Source organism: Hemicordylus capensis, chromosome 3 (assembly GCF_027244095.1).
Source record: "Hemicordylus capensis ecotype Gifberg chromosome 3, rHemCap1.1.pri, whole genome shotgun sequence".
Lineage (NCBI taxonomy): Eukaryota > Metazoa > Chordata > Lepidosauria > Squamata > Cordylidae > Hemicordylus > Hemicordylus capensis.
Genome location: NC_069659.1, coordinates 114,336,387 through 114,356,606, shown reverse-complemented (window position 1 = coordinate 114,356,606; position 20,220 = coordinate 114,336,387). Strand labels below are relative to the sequence as shown.

At 43.1% G+C, this 20,220-nt stretch overlaps 1 protein-coding gene and 1 non-coding gene across 5 annotated transcripts in view; both read right to left on the bottom strand.

Annotated features, from left to right (window-relative positions):
* The window catches only part of RS1 (retinoschisin 1), a 44,222-nt gene extending 33,196 nt beyond the window's left edge, over nucleotides 1-11,026 (bottom strand). The window contains exon 1 of one of the 4 annotated variants that reach the window (XM_053304801.1): nucleotides 10,925-11,026. In XM_053304801.1, coding sequence (XP_053160776.1) covers nucleotides 10,925-10,976 — 52 coding nt within the window. In that variant the 5' untranslated portion in view covers nucleotides 10,977-11,026. The other 3 variants (XM_053304803.1, XM_053304800.1, XM_053304802.1) reach the window with 3 other exon arrangements.
* A 3,409-nt stretch (nucleotides 11,027-14,435) lies between these two features.
* Nucleotides 14,436-14,508, bottom strand: TRNAV-UAC (transfer RNA valine (anticodon UAC)). Its single transcript has one exon. It is a non-coding gene; the product is annotated as a tRNA-Val (tRNA).
* Between the last annotated feature and the right edge of the window lie 5,712 nt (nucleotides 14,509-20,220).

Sequence of the window (20,220 nt, the reverse complement as noted above, 5' to 3'; positions counted from 1 at the left end):
AGAAGCCAGGCTGGTTCTCCTTCAGCAAGGCCTGTTTGTAAATATGTTTAACAAGGTTGCCATTAAGTATGCTTTCCATCAATTTACCTGGCACCGAAGTTAAGCTAACTGGTCTGTAGTTTCCCGGTCCCCCCCGGATCCCTTTTTGAAAATTGGAGTTACATTAGTTACTTTCCAGTCCTCTGTTACAGAGCCTGATTGTAGAGACAAGTTACATATATTTGCTAGGAGATCAACAATTTCATATCTGAGTTCCTTCAGAACTCATGGGTGGTTGGCATCTGGCCCTAGAGATTGGTTAATTTTTAGTTTTTCAAGACAGTTTAGAACATCCTCCCTCATCACATCAAATTGGCCCAGTTCTTCAGCCTCCAAGCCTGAGAAGCTCAGTTCCAGAGCAGGCATATGGTCAATATCTTCCGCCATGAAAATAGATGCCAATAAGGTATTCAGCTTCTCTACAATCTCCTTATTCTCCTTAATATTCCCTTTCATGCCCTCATCATCTAAGGATCCAACCACCTCCCTGGCAAGTTTTCTGCTTCTGATATATTTAAAGAAGTTTTTGTTATTCCCCTTGACACTTCCAGCTGTGCTCCTCAAACTCTCTTTAAGAGTTCTTTGACTTCAAAATACAATGACAGCAAGATAACATAATATGGAATAAAAATAACACATACTTATAACATTGATTCCACCTGCATTGATCAATTAAATAACCAATGTTGAATATAAATAATAGATACAGCTGGCTTCTGCTCTTGCACATGAAAGTCAAGCCAGCTGACACTTTTTTTTTAACTAATCCCTACCCTCCATTCCCCAGATCAACAGACAAATCAACAATTTAACAAGAATTAAACATTTAAAAGATTGGTGGTGAGATCTCATTTCACCTTCTTTCCTGAGGAAAACCAGTTTTCCTGAGGAAAACTGAGGAAAACCGAGACCATCTTTTCATCCCAGGATTTCTACAATTGTTAATTTACCCTTTGTCTACCTTGGTGGCTCCATTTACTATAGAACAAATTTCTAGAGTGTTGCAACTTAAGATTGTCATCCATTTTATCATATAACATATAAACAATGTATAGGACTGAGAAGTATTGATTGTGATATGCATAAAGCGGGAGTATGGGATTATATATATATATATATATATATATATATATATATATATATATATATATATATATATAACTATCACGTTCAGCTTTTCCTTTTTCCTTCCTTGATTTCAAATAATTACTCAAAAGACCATCTCTTTGAAGTTCCTAAAAGAGCATTTTACTAACCTATTGTATATAGTTGTACATAGGATTGTGTATATATGTGTATGTATGTATACACACACACACACACACACACACACACACACACACACACACAGAGAGAGAGAGAGAGAGAGAGAGAGACACAGTTACATACTGTATATATCCTCAGATTGATGTCCTGAAACTGCCCTGTCAAAAACAAACCCCTAGCCAGACAGAAGTCAAACCCTAGAAAAGCCAAGCCCTAACAAACTTCCTGGGGCTATTCCCACGATCAGGGAAAATCGAGCTAGGGGAGCCTAGCCCAATCTTGCCTGATCATGGGAGCCACCGGGCTCGCAGGGGAGCCCTGTGGCTCCCAGGCAGTTAACTCGCCTAAGTACCCGTCCCCTAAAACCGGGTTTGCGGAGCGAGCGCTTCGCAAACCCATTTTATCATGAGTAGCCGCGGAGCGGCTCTGCGCCGCGGCTACTCAAGAGGAGATCCCAAAGGGGAGGCAAAAAGTCGCCTCCCGGCTCCAGGGGTCTTGCCAGCATGCCCTGCACACTCACGCAGGGCATGCTGGAGCTTCCGGGGGCCAATCGGCCCCCGCTCCCCCCAGCCCCCGCCGGCTCCATTACGGAGCTGGCAATTGTGTGGGTGGCCAATCCAGCCACTCAGGGCTCTCGCCCTGCTTGTGTGTGGGGAGCTTAACCCACTCTCGTGTGTGGGGGCTTAACCCACTCTCCCTGCTCACTCTCCAAAACCGCTTCTCACTGATCGTGAGACCCAGCTCACTTTGTCCTCCCCTCGTTGTTTTCTTGTCAATTTATTTAATTTAATTTATTTATTTGCTTTCTTGCTTGCTTGCTTGCTTGCTTCTTTAGGAAAGAAAACAAAAGTTTGCTGCCTTCCCTGGTCTGAACCTTTTCTTCTCAAGAGCTGCTTCTAAACTGAGCCACCTCAAGAATGAGATTAATTCATTAATGAGTCACTTCCTTTCTCATAAGAAAACTAAGAGATGGAGCCCTAAGAATGTGGCATTATTCAAGCATTCTAATGTATTGACTAGAAAGCCAGAGGTTGCCGGTTTGAATCCCCACTGGTATGTTAACCAGACTATGGGAAACACCTATATCGGGCAGCAGCAATATAGGAAGATGCTGAAAGGCATCATCTCATACTGCACGGGAGATAGCAATGGTAAACCCTTCCTGTATTCTACCAAAGACAACCACAGGGCTCTCTGGTCACCAGGAGTTAAAATCAACTTGACGGCACACTTTACCTTTAATATTAATACTTGGTATAGCACATCGCATATATTATCTTGATAAAGTAATTACAACAACCTTGTAGGAATTATTATTTCTGGATTGAAGCTGAGTCTGAGCCTAAGGCCACCGAATGAGTTCATAGCAGAGATAAGAGTCAAAGCAGAGAAGTCCTGGGTTTCAGTTCAGTTTCTTAGCCGCTATGTTATATGAGCTCTCACAAATGAGTCTCATGCAGATGCTCCCCTACAGATCCTACAGTCAGCTTCACACACAAGGCCAGCAAGTTAGTAGGAGTGAACCGCTGGTTTCCAGTGTGCATGTACCCCTGGGACAAGATGGTACTTCCTCCCCTTTCCATCTCATCTGAACCTGGAAATCGGGTGCCTTCTGCCACCCAGATTCAAATCTATGTCAGATGGTGGAGGTGACCCTACATTGCCAGCATGGAACAGGGAGGAAGTGCCAACTTGTGCCAGGAACACATGCTCACCAGGAACTAGTGGTTCCTCCTCCTTACTTGCTACCATTACAGGTGAAGCCACCAGAGAAACAAAAATATAGTCATGTTTGAAACCTGAGGAAAGAACCCCAGGTTTGTTGATTCAGATCTAATGATCTAATATCACACAGCTCTGTATTCCTTTTTGACTGGAGCTGTTTTAGAGTTTTGGTTAGGTTGCTTACTTTTGAACACAAGTTAACCCACCTTTAGTATTTAGATTCCATGTGATTAGAAAGTGGAAAGGGGTAGACTCTCTCGAGAGGAGAGCTGGTCTTGTGGTAGCAAGCATGACTTGTCCCCATAGCTAAGCAGGGTCTGCCCTGGTTGCATATGAATGGGAGACTTGATGTGTGAGCACTGCAAGATATTCCCCTCAGGGGATGAAGCCGCTCTGGGAAGAGCACAAGGTTTCAAGTTCCCTCCCTGGCTTCTCCAAGATAGGGCTAAGAGAGACTCCGCCTGCAACTTTGGAGAAGCCACTGCCAGTCTGTGAAGACAATACTGAGCTAGATGGACCAATGGTCTGACTCAGTATATAGCAGTTTCCTATGTTCCTATGTCTGCTAGTTCCATCCCTAGTCTGTGACTATGATGAACGAACTAGAGAATTACAGAATAATTTTATTAGTCTGATTTTATATTGTAACTATTTTATACATTTTGTGATCTGCCCCGAGCAGTAATGTACTGGAGGGATGGGGTAGAAATATTATAAATAAATAAATAAATAAATAAATAGGTAAGTAAATAAATAAATAAATAAAGCAGCCTTGTATATGTATCTTTAAGTGGGGGAACCCAAATATTATATTTTGAAAGAACAACAAATTATCTATGAATCCTAAACTAAGATAGTTTTCAGCTAAAAGGAAAGAAAGAAAAGGGATGTTTTGAAAGCTTGCAAACCCTCCAATGTATTGTGTACGTGCATTAGAACAGCAACATAATTCCAAGGATTATGTTGAGGTATCCCTTCTTGGACAAGGGAAGATGCTGCATGGTTGCATAACCTAAAAACATATCACTTCTTAGCAGTTTTGTAAATTTTTAATGCTGCTTCCAGACTTCTGTACAGCAATTAAGGTTCTAGGAAAATAGAAGAACAAAGAATAGAAGGGAAATATAGTTACTGTTGCTTCTCTGTAAAGATGTAACATAACAAGGCAGAACATGCCCCCACAAAGAAAGGTAATAGATAATACTAGCTTGTACCTCTCAGAGCATCTGCATGCTAGTTCTACCTGCCTCTTTCCATCTCGTCAGCACTCCTCACACTGTCTGGGCTCCCCATGCTCCAGCCAACTATCCCCCCACCGCTGCCATGTCTGATTCATGCATCCAGAGCCCTCACGGCCTCCCACCCCCTCGGCTCCACCCCACCTGGTCTCCATGGCAACCCTCTCTCCTTGTTTTGTAGAAGGCCCCACGCTTTCACAGGCAAACTTTCCATGGGCAAACTTTCCATGGGCCCCGCTGAGAAGGAGAAGGTGGTGGCCGTTGCCGAGGAGGAGCAGGTGGAAGCGCTGCTGCTACTTTGTGGTTTTGCTGCCACCAGTGGGGAGGATGGGGGCGGAGCAGGGGGCGGCTTCCCCCTCCTTGAGTGTGGCGCAGCCCGGCCCACTCCGCTCTGGCCTGCGCATGTGTGCTCCCATTCCTCTATTGGTGCCGGCAGCCGCAGTTTCCTTCCCATCTGTGGCTGGTGGTGAGAGGGCAAGAGAAGCTCCCCTCACTGAGTGCTCCACGCCCAGTGCTCCAGTCATCAACAAGGCTTTCGCCACCTGCCTTCCCACCTGAGCCTGCTCCCAAGACAATCAGCGGGCCGGGATTGCATCAGGGATGACTCCCTCTCTCTCCCCCGCCGGCTGCCGATTGGTTTACCACAGAGATGACGGGGCTTGCTGTGTACACCCTAAGCATTATAGATAAATAGATAGGTTTTAATGAAGTACTCTTGTATGCAGCTTTCTCCATTAGGACCTTAAACTGTCTTACAAAAAAAGTACATGAATTTAGGCTCCCACTATATTGATGATATGGTTATATAGATTTGGCTACCATTTTCAAAATGGGATAAGTTCTGAGAGATGGACTTCTGACTTCTCAGGGGCTACTCTGTTTTCCAGACACTGGGCCTGAGATCAGGAATGTAGCAGCACGGTCCTCTCCAGCCTCCATCACCAGTATTTGACCAAGGTAGGAAGAAAAGCTGTCCTACCCAGCTTTTCCTCCTATCTTAATTCCACATAATCACTTCTTCCTCCTGCTACCTGTTTGTACAACTGAAAATTGAGAACACACACAGCTCCTAAACCTGAGCAGCACACGTGTCCCACCCAGTTTTAAGGTGTGTGAATGGCCTCATGCACTCACTGATATGGAACTCCCAGACCAAACCATAATAAAAGCTAGAAGTGTGCCATCTTCGCCGGTAGGTTCCAGACCTTGCCCGTACTATCAAACAAATCCAAAAGCCCAGAAAAAGTCAATACTTTCCCAGAAAAACTCTCCCATTGAAAAGCATGGGGAATGAGACCTCATAAAACTAGGAAAAGACTAGAGTCGCAGTGACCTATGAAGTTAAGATGCTTGCAAACTCCAAGCCCTCACTGACTCATTCACTGGCTGACATGAAACTTCCAGACCAAACTATAAAAGATAGAAACATGCTGTTTTCGCAGGCAAATTCCAGACCTTGCCCAGATAATGAAAAAAAAATCCAATCCCCCAGAAAAATGCATTAATCCCCTGGAAAATGCAGGAAAATTCTTCCATTGACAGTATGGGTCATGAGACATCATAGAGCTAGGAAAAGACTAGACTCACAGCAACATAAGAAATTCATATGCTTGCAAACTGCAAGCTGTTTTATTAGTACGTTAATATATTTTGCAGAGATGTCACTTCACAAGTTTTGGGGGGGGGGATTAGGATATAAAAAAGCCCACCTCAAAAGAGAGTCAAGATCTTCAAGCCCCCCAAATATGGCTCCGTGTGGAAAGGATTACTGCATCTTGCCACCATATTGTGGAGGCCTTATAGCAAGGGTAGGAAAAGAAAGAGGAGTGGAGACTTTGTATTTATATCTATGCAATGGACAGCTTAAATGAACAGTGTAGTAGTACTATCCCTGTCAGGCTGTGCCCACTCAACCACTAAGTTCTGGTTTTACCCAGATAAAAAACTTTTCTTTCAAGAGTTGGCAGTCTTTAGATGTGGCTCATCCAGTATTGGATTTAGCCCCCTACCTTGATCTAATAGCCCCCTACTTTGAGCCGCCTTGAGGTTTTCTTAATGAAAGGCGGGGTATATATTTAACAATAAATAAATAAATAAAATAATGCAAAGCACATGCAAATTAAAAAATCTCATCAAACTCAATGGGGTTCCTTATATGATAACATTTAATCACCTACCTGTGTATACTGCAGTTCATATACGTACACACACACACACGAATTTTTATATATATCTTACACATACACACACACACTGTAGTAAACAGAAGGCATTCCCCCTTCATCCAGCTGAGCTTCCTCATTCTCCGATTTGCTATCTCAAACAGCACTGAAATGGTGAAATTGATCAGGCTGGGATGTGATTATATAGCACTTTACTGAGTCAAATTCTATTAAATGAGATGGTAAAAAATGATTTTACTGTACTTAGACCTTGATCACATTGAGTTGCTTAAGCTAATCTTATTACTACTACAATCTGGATTTCAAAAAAATGATTAATGCATATAATTTCTCTTGCATTTATAAACACAACATTGAGAAACTGTCCTGTCTTGCTACTGCTTTTTGTTTTCCTTAGCCTATCCATCAGGTTAAAGAGCACACACACACACACTTCTGTGTATTATGTCAAAAGTTTATTTGTACCTTGTGCTGTACAATATCAAAGAATATAGGTCCCTATTTAGAACCTTCAGCTCTTCCTCCTCCTCCTCCATCCTAACTTTTGCAATAGCCAGCATTTTCAAGACCTTCTGAGTCAGAGGTATTATAATTCATGTAATATCTCACTATATAGATAGAAATTCCAACTAGCATCTATAGTGCATAATAACCCTGCTAACTGGGCAAAGAAGCACCTTTTACCGTGGTGATTCTCTTTATTTAGCAGGGGGAGAGTAACTGGCCCTATCCACCCCCAGCACAGTACTTCCAGTGACTGTTGCTGGTGTGTGTCTTATGTTTCTTTTTAGAATGTGAGCCCTTTGGGGACAGAGAGCCATCTTATTTGTTATTTCTCTTTGTAAACCGCCCTGAGCCATTTTTGGAAGGGCGGTATAGAAATTGAATTATTATTATTATTATTTCTTGTTTACACAGTCAGACAGGTGTTATTGACTGGTTTGTTTTATCCAGACATCGAGTCCTTCCCAAGGACCTGGGATGCCAGAATTTTATTGTCAATGGTTATAGATATTGTCGCAGAATATAGGCTGTTCCCAGTAAAGCTGCTTTTTGTAATTGGCTGATGGTGATTTCTGTGGCCCCTATGGTGTTGAGGTGCTCTTCAAGGTCTTTTGGAACTGCACCCAGGGCACCAATTACCACTGGGATTATTTTGGTCTTCTTCTGCCACAGCCTTTCGATTTCAATTTGTAGATCTTTGTATTTGGTGATTTTTTCTATTTCTTTTTCTTCTATTCTGCTATCCCCTGGTATTGCTATGTCGATTATTTTGACTTGTTTTTCTTTCTTCTCAACTACAGTGATATCTGGTGTATTGTGTGGCAGATGTTTGTCTGTTTGTAGTCGGAAGTCCCATAATATTTTTACATCTTCATTTTCTTCAACTTTTTTAGTTTTATGGTCCCACCAATTCTTGGCTACAGGTAGCTTGTATTTTTTGCAGATGTTCCAGTGTATCATCCCTGCTACCTTGTCATGCCTTTGTTTGTATTATTATTATTATTATTATTATTATCTGGTAGCTGCTCAGGGATGGCCCTTCTCTGTTGCCACTTTGAGACTCTGGAATGTGCTCCCTGCTGAAAAAAAGAGCCTCCCCATCTCTGACAGCTCTTTTAAAAGTATTTAAAGGCGTACTTGTTCTTTCAAGCTTTTAAATTAGAATTGTAGTTTTAAATTATTTTGTTTTAATTTTTGTCTTAAATTGTTTTATGTTGTGTAAACCAACCAAAGATGCATTTTGCTATTGCTGCCCCGGAATGAAGTCCATAATTATATCTTGGTTAGTCCCATTTAAACAGCCAGGACTGAGGCTAGAATCAAGCATTCTGAATTGCTTTTGAGCTTCTCCTGCAGTATAAATTAGTGTCCCACCAGTCACAATCCATTTAATTCCTTAGGTCCTAGACTACAGTATTCTCAATTTAGAAATTAACAGGATCCTGGCTAAATATTGCTGCTCAGACCAAAGTTTGCTCAAGCATTATTAGTAGCCAAAACATGTTATGCAGCATACCCTGCTATTGTATATATTGTTCAAAAAGACACCATAATTAAATCATCATCATCATCAGTAGGCAGAGGACAACAGGAGAAGGGATCATCTCTGAGCTGCATGTCAAAATGAAAAGAACTTCTAAGCAGGTTACTACAAATAACAAGATAATTGCTTCCAGCTTATGTGAATGACCTGACAGTACCTCTTGGGATCCTAAGTTAAAGTGATTATCTCTGCAAAGAGGAACTGACAGGAATTCTGAAGAATGTTGAATCACTGTAATAAAGGACCAGCACAGGGTTTCTTAACCTTGGGCCCCCAGATGTTGTTGGATTACATAAGAACAGCCCTGCTGGATCAGGCCCAAGGCCCATCTAGTCCAGCATCCTGTTTCACACAGTGGCCCACCAGATGCCGCTGGAAGCCACAAGCAGGAGTTGAGGGCATGTCCTCTCTCCAGCTGTTACTCCCCTGCAACTGGTACTCAATTACAACTCCTATCATCTCCAGATATGGCCTTTGTGGCTGAGGATGACTGGAGTTGTAGTCCAAAAACATCTGGGGACCCTGGACTAGCATATTAGATAAAATGTACAATATGGGGTATTCTAGTCATAAATGGTGGCATAAACATGCCACACTAGTCTGGCCTCATCTGGAGTACTGTGCCCAGTTCTAGGCATCATCACAGTTTTTAAAAGATGGAGGCATACTGGAACAGGTTCAAGAAATGGAGATGGTTAGGGGTCTGGAAAACCAGCCCTTCGTGGAAAAGTTGAAGGAGGCTGGTCTTTCTGGCCTGGGAAAGATAAGAGTGAAGGGGGAACTCTTCAAGTAACTGAAGAGCTGTCACATAGACCTGTCCTGCCTCAGAGCAGGACTATATCTAATGAACTCAACTTACAGGAAGGTGGATTTCAGTTGAACATTAGGAAAAACTCCTTAATGGTAAGAGGAGTTCAGTAATGGAACCAATCACTTGAGGGTGGGGTGGCAGGCTCTCCCTCAGTGGAGATCTTTAAGTAGAGGCTGGGGATGCTCTAGTTCTGGATCAAAAAGTGGGTTGGAATAGGCCACTCTTATTTGAAGAGTGGCCTACAAGACCTCCCCCAGCTCTATGAAATATGTGGTGGGTAAATGAAGGCATGACCTCTTCAGGCAACCCCGGAGACCAGCCTGGCTGCTGCATTCTGTACTAGCTGCAGTTTCCGAACTATGTACATAGGCAGCCCAACATAGAGTGCACTGCAGAAGTCAAGTCTGGATGTTACCAGGATATGCACCACTGTTTTAAGGTCATTTATCTACAGAAATTGACGTAGCTGGCGTATCAGTTGAAGCTGATAAAAAGCACTCCTGGCTATTGCCTCAGCCTGAGAGATCAGGGAGAGGTTTGGATCCAAAAGTACTCCCAGACTGCATACCTGCTCTTTCCGGGGGAGTGCAACCCCATCCAGAACAGGCAGATCTATACCACTTCCTAAATCTTGAACTCCCACAGTGAGAACCTCTGCCTTCAATCTTCTGCCAATGTTGAAGTTAGACCTTACTTAAAGCTTTAAAAATTATTCTTCCCTATGTAATACATGCAATTGGCTTTTCAAGTCTTTCCACATAAGATTTTCCAACACATCCTGGAGAAGCCTGAAAAATATCTTAGAAAATCATGGGAAGCACAATGAAAAAAATTCTAGCCAGGATCCAAATAACTGAGAGTTCAATATCACCATTAGGTTTCTTTTTCTTCAAGAGCAGCCCCCATGCCATAGGGTAAAGTGTTCTTCAACACAATCATATGGCTCTCTGTTTAGAACTAAGTCCCACTGAGTCTTAGTCCTAAATAAGTATATCTTGGATTGCAGCCTTTGAAACTGCTACTACCACCAATATTTATATACTGCTTTTCCGGTTACATAGCTTACATAGAACAAATAATGAAGATATAAGATGGTTTCCTGTCTCCAAAGGGCTCACAATCTAAAAAGAAACATAAAGTAGACACCAGCAACAGCCATGGTCAAGATAGCGCTGGAGTTGGATAGGGTAAGTTGCTCCCCTTTTGCTAACTATGGGAGAACCACCATTTTTAAAGGATCCTCTTTGCTCACTTAACAGGGCATTTAGCAGAAACCAATAGTAGTTTCAAAAGCATTTTTTTAAAATGCTGAATGGGAGTCAGCAGTTAAAAAGAAAAGTCAAAAATTCAATTTGGCTACTGCAAGCCCCTTGGGTATATCTCTTTGGATCTCAGCCCTTCTGAAATGTCATCATTTGAAAATGTGAATGTTTATTTGACATGACATGCAATAATTTTGTTAAACACATTAGTAACTAGCATCCCTAGAATGACAAACAACCCCTCCACCTGTCCCAGCAGCATTCAATGTGTCTATATTTAATACAGAGAAGAGATTAATTTGTTCATGTGAAATAGCAGAGACAACAGAAAAACAAGCACAAACAGTGCTTACCTTTATACTCGAAGAGAAGACACAGAACCACACTTCCTATCTTGAAATGCATCTTTATTTTCCCTCAGCTTTCATCAAAGGCTACATAAGCATGTGGCACAGCTTTCTGAAAAGGGCTGAGATTAACTTAAGCATGGCCTCATTAAGCACCTTACTCTCTTTAGCAATTAGAAGGTTTACAAAGCCACATTTCCTATATTAGGAAATATTTAGACAATATTAACAGAACATTTTCCTTAGTATTTCCTGCAAAACTAGACTTAGTTTTCAGATTTAAAGAAAATACTAAGGAAAATGTTCTGTTAATATTGTCTAAACATTAAGGAAGATACATATGTATTTGTAAATAATGCACACAGAGAGAGACAAAAAAACAGCCTAGAGATCCTACAGAAGAACGGAACTCAGGGTGCCATGAATTTGGCCAATACAATGGACACAAAATTGAAATGTGACCCTGTACACAAAGGTAATCTTTGGAGGCTCTCCTCTGGATGCCCTCATCTTGAATGGTGGCCAAAGATGTGGTCTTTTCCGTTGTGGCAGTCCACTTGTGGAACTCCCTTCCATAGGGAGGACAAATGTTATTCTTTGACTGACACTCCAACAGCTCCCCGCTCTATACGCATACCAATAACATAGCACTGTCCTATTACATGAATAGATTTGCAGTGACAGCTGGGGCAGGGTAGTCAAGCTGCTGCTTGGCTCAGATAGATGTGTGCTCCTATGCCAAGGAATTTTTAAAAATCCAAAAACCTTAAAGGGTAACAAGAAGAAGGTGTAAAGGAAAGCCTTACTGTGGTTTATCTATTTGAAAATTTTGCTCCTTGATGAGTGCTTTGGGTTGAAAATTAGAGATGTACACAACACTGAAGAATGAAAAAATAAAAAAGGACATTCACAAAATGAGTGGACCAGATTTGTTAATCTATGAATAAGATCTCTGCTTAAAGGCATGGTGAATCGTTTTATTTAAAGCCATATGAAAACACTAGTATGATCTTGTATTCAAAGTATTACATGCCAATACGCATCACTTTACGTTGCCTGTCTCTGTGTCCCAAAGTGGTTGTTCCTTTTGATATAGGCTGTATTTGGTATAAGAATGTATGAAACTTTTTCCAAAGGTTGGACTTTGACTAGAATACCTGGGTTCAAACTTCTGCTCAGCCATAAAGCTTACTGGATAAGCTGGAACTAAACATTGTCTCATCCTATCCTGCCTCAATAGGTTGTTGTGAAGAGGATACCATCTATATTGCCCTGAGTTCTTTGGGAAAGGGAGGAGATATACGTGTATTAAAACCACACAAATACATTCACAGTTATTACCACCTTGTGTAGCAGCAGCAGCAGCTCTGTGTCTTCAAACCTGGATCCAGAAAAGCAGACACACAATTTATTGAAAGGGTAATAGCAGGATTCTGCATGTTACTTTTGATCCTTGCACAATTGTTCTTCCTTCCAAAAGCACAGAACATATCTGGTTTAATGGCATATCAGTCCTGCTTCAGAGATGACAGAGAAGCCTTGTTCTTTTGTTTTGTTTTGTTTTGAAGCCTATGTGTTAGGGCAGTTTTTGCAATTGGACATAACCAGCCTGTGCCATTTGTCACTGATAGTCCCAGGTGGAAAGTGATCTATGCATGATACTCATTTGTGATACTTGTTGGTGGGGTGTGGAAAAGGCTCAGCTTCCCCACTCCCCTTTCTTGTATCTTTCCATAATGTTTGTAAAAACGACGGCAGCAGTTCATAACTGCAGTTCAGACATAAAGAGGCACCTGTCACTAGCTAATGTGCTTTGGTGATCCGCCTTCCACCCCCATTTTAGACCTTATAGCTCATTCATAAAGAATCCTCTCAAAGACATGTTATTAGAATGTCGCCAAGCAATATGGTGATTTTAAGTACTGCAGTCCCCGAAGCCTCACTAGAAGGGGGAATCATCATCATCATCATCATCATCCACTCCTCATTTCAGAGAACAAAGTATTTCATTCAGGATTCTCCTGCGATGAGGAACTGTGTGCTGTTCTGCAAGAGACACGGAGCAAGCACTTCATTATCCGTCGACCTCTTTGTCGACAACATGTGACCTGCTGAAGCAGGGAACAGCCACCTGCCCCACCTCGGTGCCTGCCTACGAGTGGGATTGCCTCATTTGTTCGGAGAGGCATCTCACCCGTGTGAGCTTCCTCGCCCACCGTCCTTGTTGGGGCTGTTCTGCATTTTCTGCCGCACAGATCCCGAGCGTGGGCGGCGGCGGTAGCAGCTGCAGCGATGCAATTATCGCAGCAGCTCTCAGAGCTGGAGGCTCTCGGCTGCTGGGGCCCCCCACCTCCCCACCCCCCCGCTCGCCTCGCGCGCTTCCTGCTAACATCGAACGCACCGGGCTCTCATTTAGGATGATTGCCTTGGCAACCCAAGAAAAGCACGTGCCCCGGAGAGCCAGAAAGTTTCAGTGCCTGCTCCCTTCTCTGTGAAGCCGCCACCACCAGTCAGGCTTTTCAGCAAATTCCCCCAACCCACACTTTGAATTGTAATAGCTTAAAACAAACAAAAAAAACCCTGCAGTCACTGGCGCTAGGGACACAAAAGACGGAGAAATTGGAAGGCTGGTTGCCTTACAGGGGATGTAGTATGCCGTGTATTGTTCTAGCAAATGGAAGAACCTGCCTTCGTACTTCACACTGCGCGGGAGGAGGCAATGGTAAACCCCTCCTGTAGTCTACCAAAGAAAAGCACATGGCTCTGTGGTCGCCAGAAGTCGACACCAACTCAATGGAACACTTTACCTTACTAGTGGGAGGAGGCCGCAGCACCCGAGTCTCTCTCCCAGTGCCTTTGCCTTCTCTTACCCACCGCCCCATCCACAAATTCACTGGAGCACTTTTCCGGAATTGCATGGGGAGGTGATTAGGCTGGGCTACCTATCTACACGCATTAAAATACTAGTTTAAATTAGTATTAAAGTAGTATTTATGGCACACGAGGGATGGGGGGGAATGACGAACTGGCCTGTCCACCTTCCCTTAGGTAGCACTTCTCATGCTTGATAATCTGCTACATAATAGTCCTGTTCAGACATTACATTGTATGCGTATACAGTGTCTGTATGCATGCACATGCTTTTTGTATAAGTAACCGTGTATTCATTAATTTTAAAAATAAACCTGTGTAAGGGCCCTCACATGCAGGTACAGATAGCAAGTGTACTACTGTACATGCAGTGAGCACATATAGGTATGAATAATTCTATGTGTATACAGATCTGTACGTGCGTGCATTGTACACAGATTATACATATGTTGTGTGAATATGGTTTATGTATAAGGCTAATGTGTTGACTTCATAATATATACCATTTATTATATATAATCCCAAATCTTTTGTCAATAAAGAATTCTAAGGTGACAGGAGCATGACGTGGGCTTTCTAAAATTACCGGCAGCATTCATTATGAAGATAAAGCCAGACTACAAAGGGCGGGGGAAAAGTTCATTTGTGGTTCCACTGGGGCTCGAACCCAGGACCTTCTGCGTGTAAAGCAGACGTGATAACCACTACACTATGGAACCATTACGACTTCGCTTTTTTCCACCAATCTCCTTCACTTACAAGATCAGCGCCGCATCTGGTTTGACGTTTTGTATTTCCTGATATGTCACATGCTCCGCCCATGTGAAGTGCAAAGAGAGATGAGCTGAGTGAAGCTAGAGGGAGGGATTTCTGCGGCCATAAATAAGCAGTTCGGTTTCATTCTGAGAACCTGGTGCTGAAGGATGCCCAAACTAGCTTTTCAGCTATCCAAGGTTGATTCCCCTCCGTGATTTTACATCACGGCAAAATTGAGGGCGGGGAGGGAGTGCACTGCCACGAATATATACGGTTTCTAGTAGGTAGTAGTTAAGCAATCAGCGGCTCGTCTTCGTGAGGGGAGCTGCTTAGACCGGGTGCAAAATGGTCCGTTTGCAGTTCAATTGTCTTAGCCTGAATAAGAAATACGACTATTGTTCAGGATTACATAAATATTCATATAATTATCCGGGGGAAAATCACATGATGTGGTTTGACCAACTCACACTAAATTTAATGATTAATAACACTTTAATGCCTTTCCTGTTGCTGATTTCAGGATGCTTTTAGGCAGAAACAAAACAATGGCCCTCCCCCAACGCAGAAATTCGGAACGTTTATGCAATTTTTTTTGAAATTATTAAGGAAATAAGCTGCTACTTGTATGTATTTCGCACATTAGAAAAGGAAAGTCCAGTCACACATGCTAATACTGTACGAGACCATTTTTTAAAAAAGAGAGGCTCCTGCGCCTTTAGTATGTGCAATGAGAAAAATTCAACAGGTGATACTTTTGCATCATTGCAGTCTTATAAAGAGGGAAAAGCTGCACATGTTGAATTCCACACGAACTTGCAGATGTTAAAAACACAGACAGGTTGCTTTGGCAACCCCCCTCCCCCCCGAAACCTTCATAATTTTAATTGTGTTTTAATTCTGTTTTAATAGTTCTAATGTTTTAAATTTTAATTGTTGAAATGTGTCAATCTTTTTATTGGTTGTTGTCTTGTAAACCGCCCAGATAACTTGCATTTTGGGCAGTATAAAAATGTGTTAAACAAACCAACCAACCAACCAACCAAAAAGAGAAGTAGGGTTAACAAGTTTTAAATCAGACCTTGATCCAAAGCATTTAACATCAGTTTGATCTGAAAACATAGCTTATCTCCATGCTATGAAAAGCTCTACTTGCTGATTTCTGCAGGCTAGTCTAAGATTTCAGATACCTTCCACAAAAGATGGTTTCCTTTCTTTTCATACATAGACAAGACAAAGACATTATGTGTCCAGCCATTCAGATTTGGGTTTGTAAATATATTTTCATTGTAATTTAGCAGCTATCTATTGTTAAAGCATGGAATGTTAAGATAATTAGGTGGACATAAATGATGTGCTTTGCTTCCATGCACATTGAATTTAATTTAAAATTTGTATTTATACATTACCTGGTAGAATTGTGGATTGTTATGTTTAGTGTGCCCAATTTTTTTTTTTTTTGCTCTTCTGTTGTTTTCCAATTGTATTTGTAATTTTTTTTAGAAAATATACCAGAATGAAATGTATTTACAGGTGCAGGAGCAGGTCAGATCCCAACCCCCATCAGTTGGCAGCCCTAAGATGATGTCTGCAAATGGAAAGTGGGGAGGGGAATCTACTTACCATGCACCCCCCATCCACAGAATTTATGACAAAACATTTCCCCCCGTAATGATTCACTAAAAAATTTAATTGTATCCCATTTCAAAGGCAGACTAAACTAAACAAACAAACAAATAATAGATATGCATGCAAGATGAAAAAGCATTTCTAATGGGATCATTATGATTCTTGTAATGGCCTGTGGTTTTGTAATTACTGTTCCTGGGTTTCATTTTTATTGGTATTTTTGTTTTGATATGCTTATGGCCAAACAAACTTACTAGAGGTTCAAGTAGGGTTCCCAAGCAAAGTACTGTTCCTGGATTTCATTTTTACTAGCCGACCCGCACAGAGCATCTGTGTGCTATTTGCGACCAGCTGTTCTCCCCTCCCTCCCGCCCTACTCTCTTGCCGGCCCGCCCACCTGCCCTCCCTCCCTCCCTCCCTCCCTCCCAACTCCGCGGCCAGGCCCGCCGCTGCCGCTTGTCTGCCGGGCCCGCTGCCGCTTTCCTCTGTGGCCACTTGCCTCTGCGGCCGCGCCAGGCCACCACTTGCCTCCTGGGTACACCTCAGCCAATCAGGCGCCTCCGCCGCCCAGCCAATCAGCTGGGCGCCAGGACGCACATTCTAAGGCACACCCAGGAGAATTAATAATATAGAAGACTGGTATTTTTGTTTTGGTATGATTATGGCCAAACAAACTTACTACAGGTTCAAGTAGGGTTCCCAAGCAAGAACACAAAAGCTATGTCCATGCTAGGAAAGGACCCAGGGCAGACTCTGACAAATAGGATTTTCCTTTTTCTAAAGGCCTTGTTAGAAAATAGTGAAATCCTAAGCTGCAGTGTTGGCTCAGTAGCTTAACCATTGTAACGAAAGAGCTTTGGCTTATGGCACAATTTATCGCATTTACAATAATCGGGTTTAAACACAGCTGTACTTAATACAGCTCTTTTCAAACCAACTTTGGATTGATGTGCTCTGACATGCTATATTAGGAAGGGCAGTCCATGCATCAAAACAGAATTCCTTATGAAGATGATCTTTCTAGATGCTGTCTGGTATATGCTGCAAAGGAATGCTGCATGGAGAGAAAAACCTCAGTGTGCAGCCCTATTCAGATGTGATGCTGTACATGTGTTCAGGTGTCTGTACATATGTACATATTTTTGTGTGAATGTGTTACATGGATTGATTGTTAAAATTAACCTAACTAGGTACAGACCCTCTTAATTCAGGTAGAAATAGGAAATGTCCTGCTGTATGTGCACTCAGCATAATGTGTGAATCAATCTCTCTGTCTCTGTATGTGTGTACACACACACACACACACATTCATACAGATCTGTACATGTGTACACTGTATTCAAATTGTACACATGCTGAAGATAATGTGATGTTCTGGGCATTGACAAACGGTCACCTCTGACACACAACTTGCTTGTTTGGTGGGGTAAATTTTTATTTAGTGGCCTATCTTTCCCTTCACTAAGAGGTGAGGCTAAAAGGCCCACCATCTCATTGGTCAAAGGGCTTCCACAGGGAGTAATATGTGCTGCCACGCATTAGAATCTCTGCATATGGCCTAAATCTTTATGTCCAAGCTTGAAGTATGCTAAGAGCTAAAAGGTCTTGTAAACAAACTAAAAAAACAGGAGGCAGGCAACTGCAACTCAAAAGATCCATGGCTGCAATTTTTGCTGTCTCATTTTCTGTCATATGTATTCAACAATGAGGGATAGAAACCCACTTCATCATCTTAAAATGAAACTCTAAATGTCAGAATTTTAATAGGTGTTGTGCCAACAGCTTTTGAGAGACTTTAAGGAAGTACAGTTGTCCCTTGCCAACCACGGTTTTCCCAATCACAGTTTTGAGTATCCTACTGGGAAACTGTGGCAACTCACCAACCGTGACTTGAGTATATCCCGCTATTCTCATGGGATTTCATTGGCATGATTTTCCGAGGGTGAGAGGCAGGAAAGAGTGGAGGAGCGTTGTGGAGAGTTGGAAGAGTGTTGGAGTGTTAGACAAGGGTTGGAGGGGCGTTGGCGTGGTGGAGTAAAGAGAGAGATCTGTGGAAACCGTACAGTATTGGGGGCCGTAGATGTTGGGGGCTGTTCAGTACTATAATGGCTACTGTGCTTTCACTGCTGCTGGGGGGAGCCTGCATCTCACTGTTTGCTATTGGGGGGATCCTGCATGTGTTAGGGGGTTGTAATGGCTGCTGTGTCTTCACTGCTGTGTTTGCACTGTTTGCTGCTGAAGGAAGCCTGCATGTGCTGGGGTTGGGGCTGCATGGCTGCTATTTCTTCACTGCTGCGTTTGCACTGCTTTTTAGGCAGAGAGAGAGAGAAGCGAACATGAGAGAGAGAGGAGCAGTGGTGAGAGTGGGAGAGCTCCGAAAATGGGTCCAAAGTGTGCAGGCAAGGCCAAGGGAAAGGAAAATGCTGTGGCCAAAAGGCCAAGGAATGACATGTCCCTGGAAGACAAAATCAAAGTCTTGGACTGCCTGAAGGAGGGCCAAAGCAACAGCACATTTGGAAGATTGTTCAGATTCAAGGCTGCAAAGCACAGGCGGACGCTTCTGTTCTGCGCCAATGCCTCAAGGTGGCCTGATGGTCAAGCTTATGCTGGTCTGCTGGTCCCTGAATCCATGGGCAGTGAAGGGGAAGAACATGGACCACCTCCCTGTGTTCTGGAGAGCAAACACGAAGGCCTGGCTAATGTGCACCATCTTCATGTCTTGGTTCAACAATTGCTTTGTGCTACCTAAAAGAAGAACCTGGCTTTTCAATGCTCCAGAATATTCTCCGGACCTGCTGCTTGCCCACCCCAGTGTGGAACTGGTTTTCATGCCTCCAAACACCATGTCGTTCATCCAGCCAATGGATAAAGGCATCATCCAGGCTTTCAAGAGCTACTACACCAGGCGGAACTTTGAACACATTGCTAACCTTATGGATGGCAACCACGACATGACCCTGAAGGAAGCCTGGAAAGGCTACATCATCACCCATGCCTTGACCATCATCAAGGAGGCAAAGAATGAGCTCAGGAGCAGCACCCTGAATGCCTGTTGGAAGAAGCTGTGGAAGGAGGCTGTGAGAGACAACACTTCTGTGCCAGCTGCAGAGGAAGAGGTTGGGAGGATAGTGGCTTCTGCCAGGTGACTTGGAGGTGAGGGCTTTGAGGACATCTAGCCGGATGAAGTTGCTGAGCTCCTGGAGTCACACTCTGAGGAGCTCACAGAACAAGACTTGGAGGCTCTGATCAAATCCTCTAGTGATCAGGAAGAAGCTGGTGAGGAAGAGAAAGACTTCAGGGCCACAGCAAAGTTGATCCTTGAAAAGATCAACAGCTTCCTCAAACATGCCTCAGAGCTGGCAGATGAAGCAGTGGACATGGACTCCTTTATGCAGCGCAGCCTGACATTCAGGTGGGGACTGAATGAACTGATTCGGCCCTATGCAGAGGTCCAAAAAGACCTCAGGAAGAAGATGGCACAGCCAACCCTCCTGAGCTTTTTCAAGAGAGTGCAGTCTGGCACTTCAGAACGGCCTGGCACTTCAGAGCAACCTGTCACTTTGAGGAGCAGCTGTGAACTGCCTGTAACAGAGGGCTCATCATTGTCATCATCATCATCATCATCGGGAGGGTGCTGCTACCCCTTCTTCACCTTGAAAATCTCCCCTTGCCATCCCACCCCTTCCACAACTCCCTTCCCCCTAATTGCAACCCACCACATCTTTCCTACCCCACCTCCTCAGCTTCCTGACCATCTGGATGGCTGTCAGGTAGGAAAAGCTTCTCATTCAGATTTCTTGTGTTCTGCTGTTTTCTTATGATTTTTAAAGTGTATTTGAGTGGTTTGTGGGGGTGGGGTCAGGAATTTTCAAGGGGCTCAATCTGCTCATTCGTCTTGATGACTCTTGGTCACTCTTGCTGATTCTGTTGATATTTATGGAGTTTTGGTGATTTGAGTTTTTTTGTTTTTTGTTTACCACCACACCCCTTGATTTTTAATTGATTTCATGGTCATGGTTCCCCTAACCCCCTTGGTTTTAGGGTTTTCC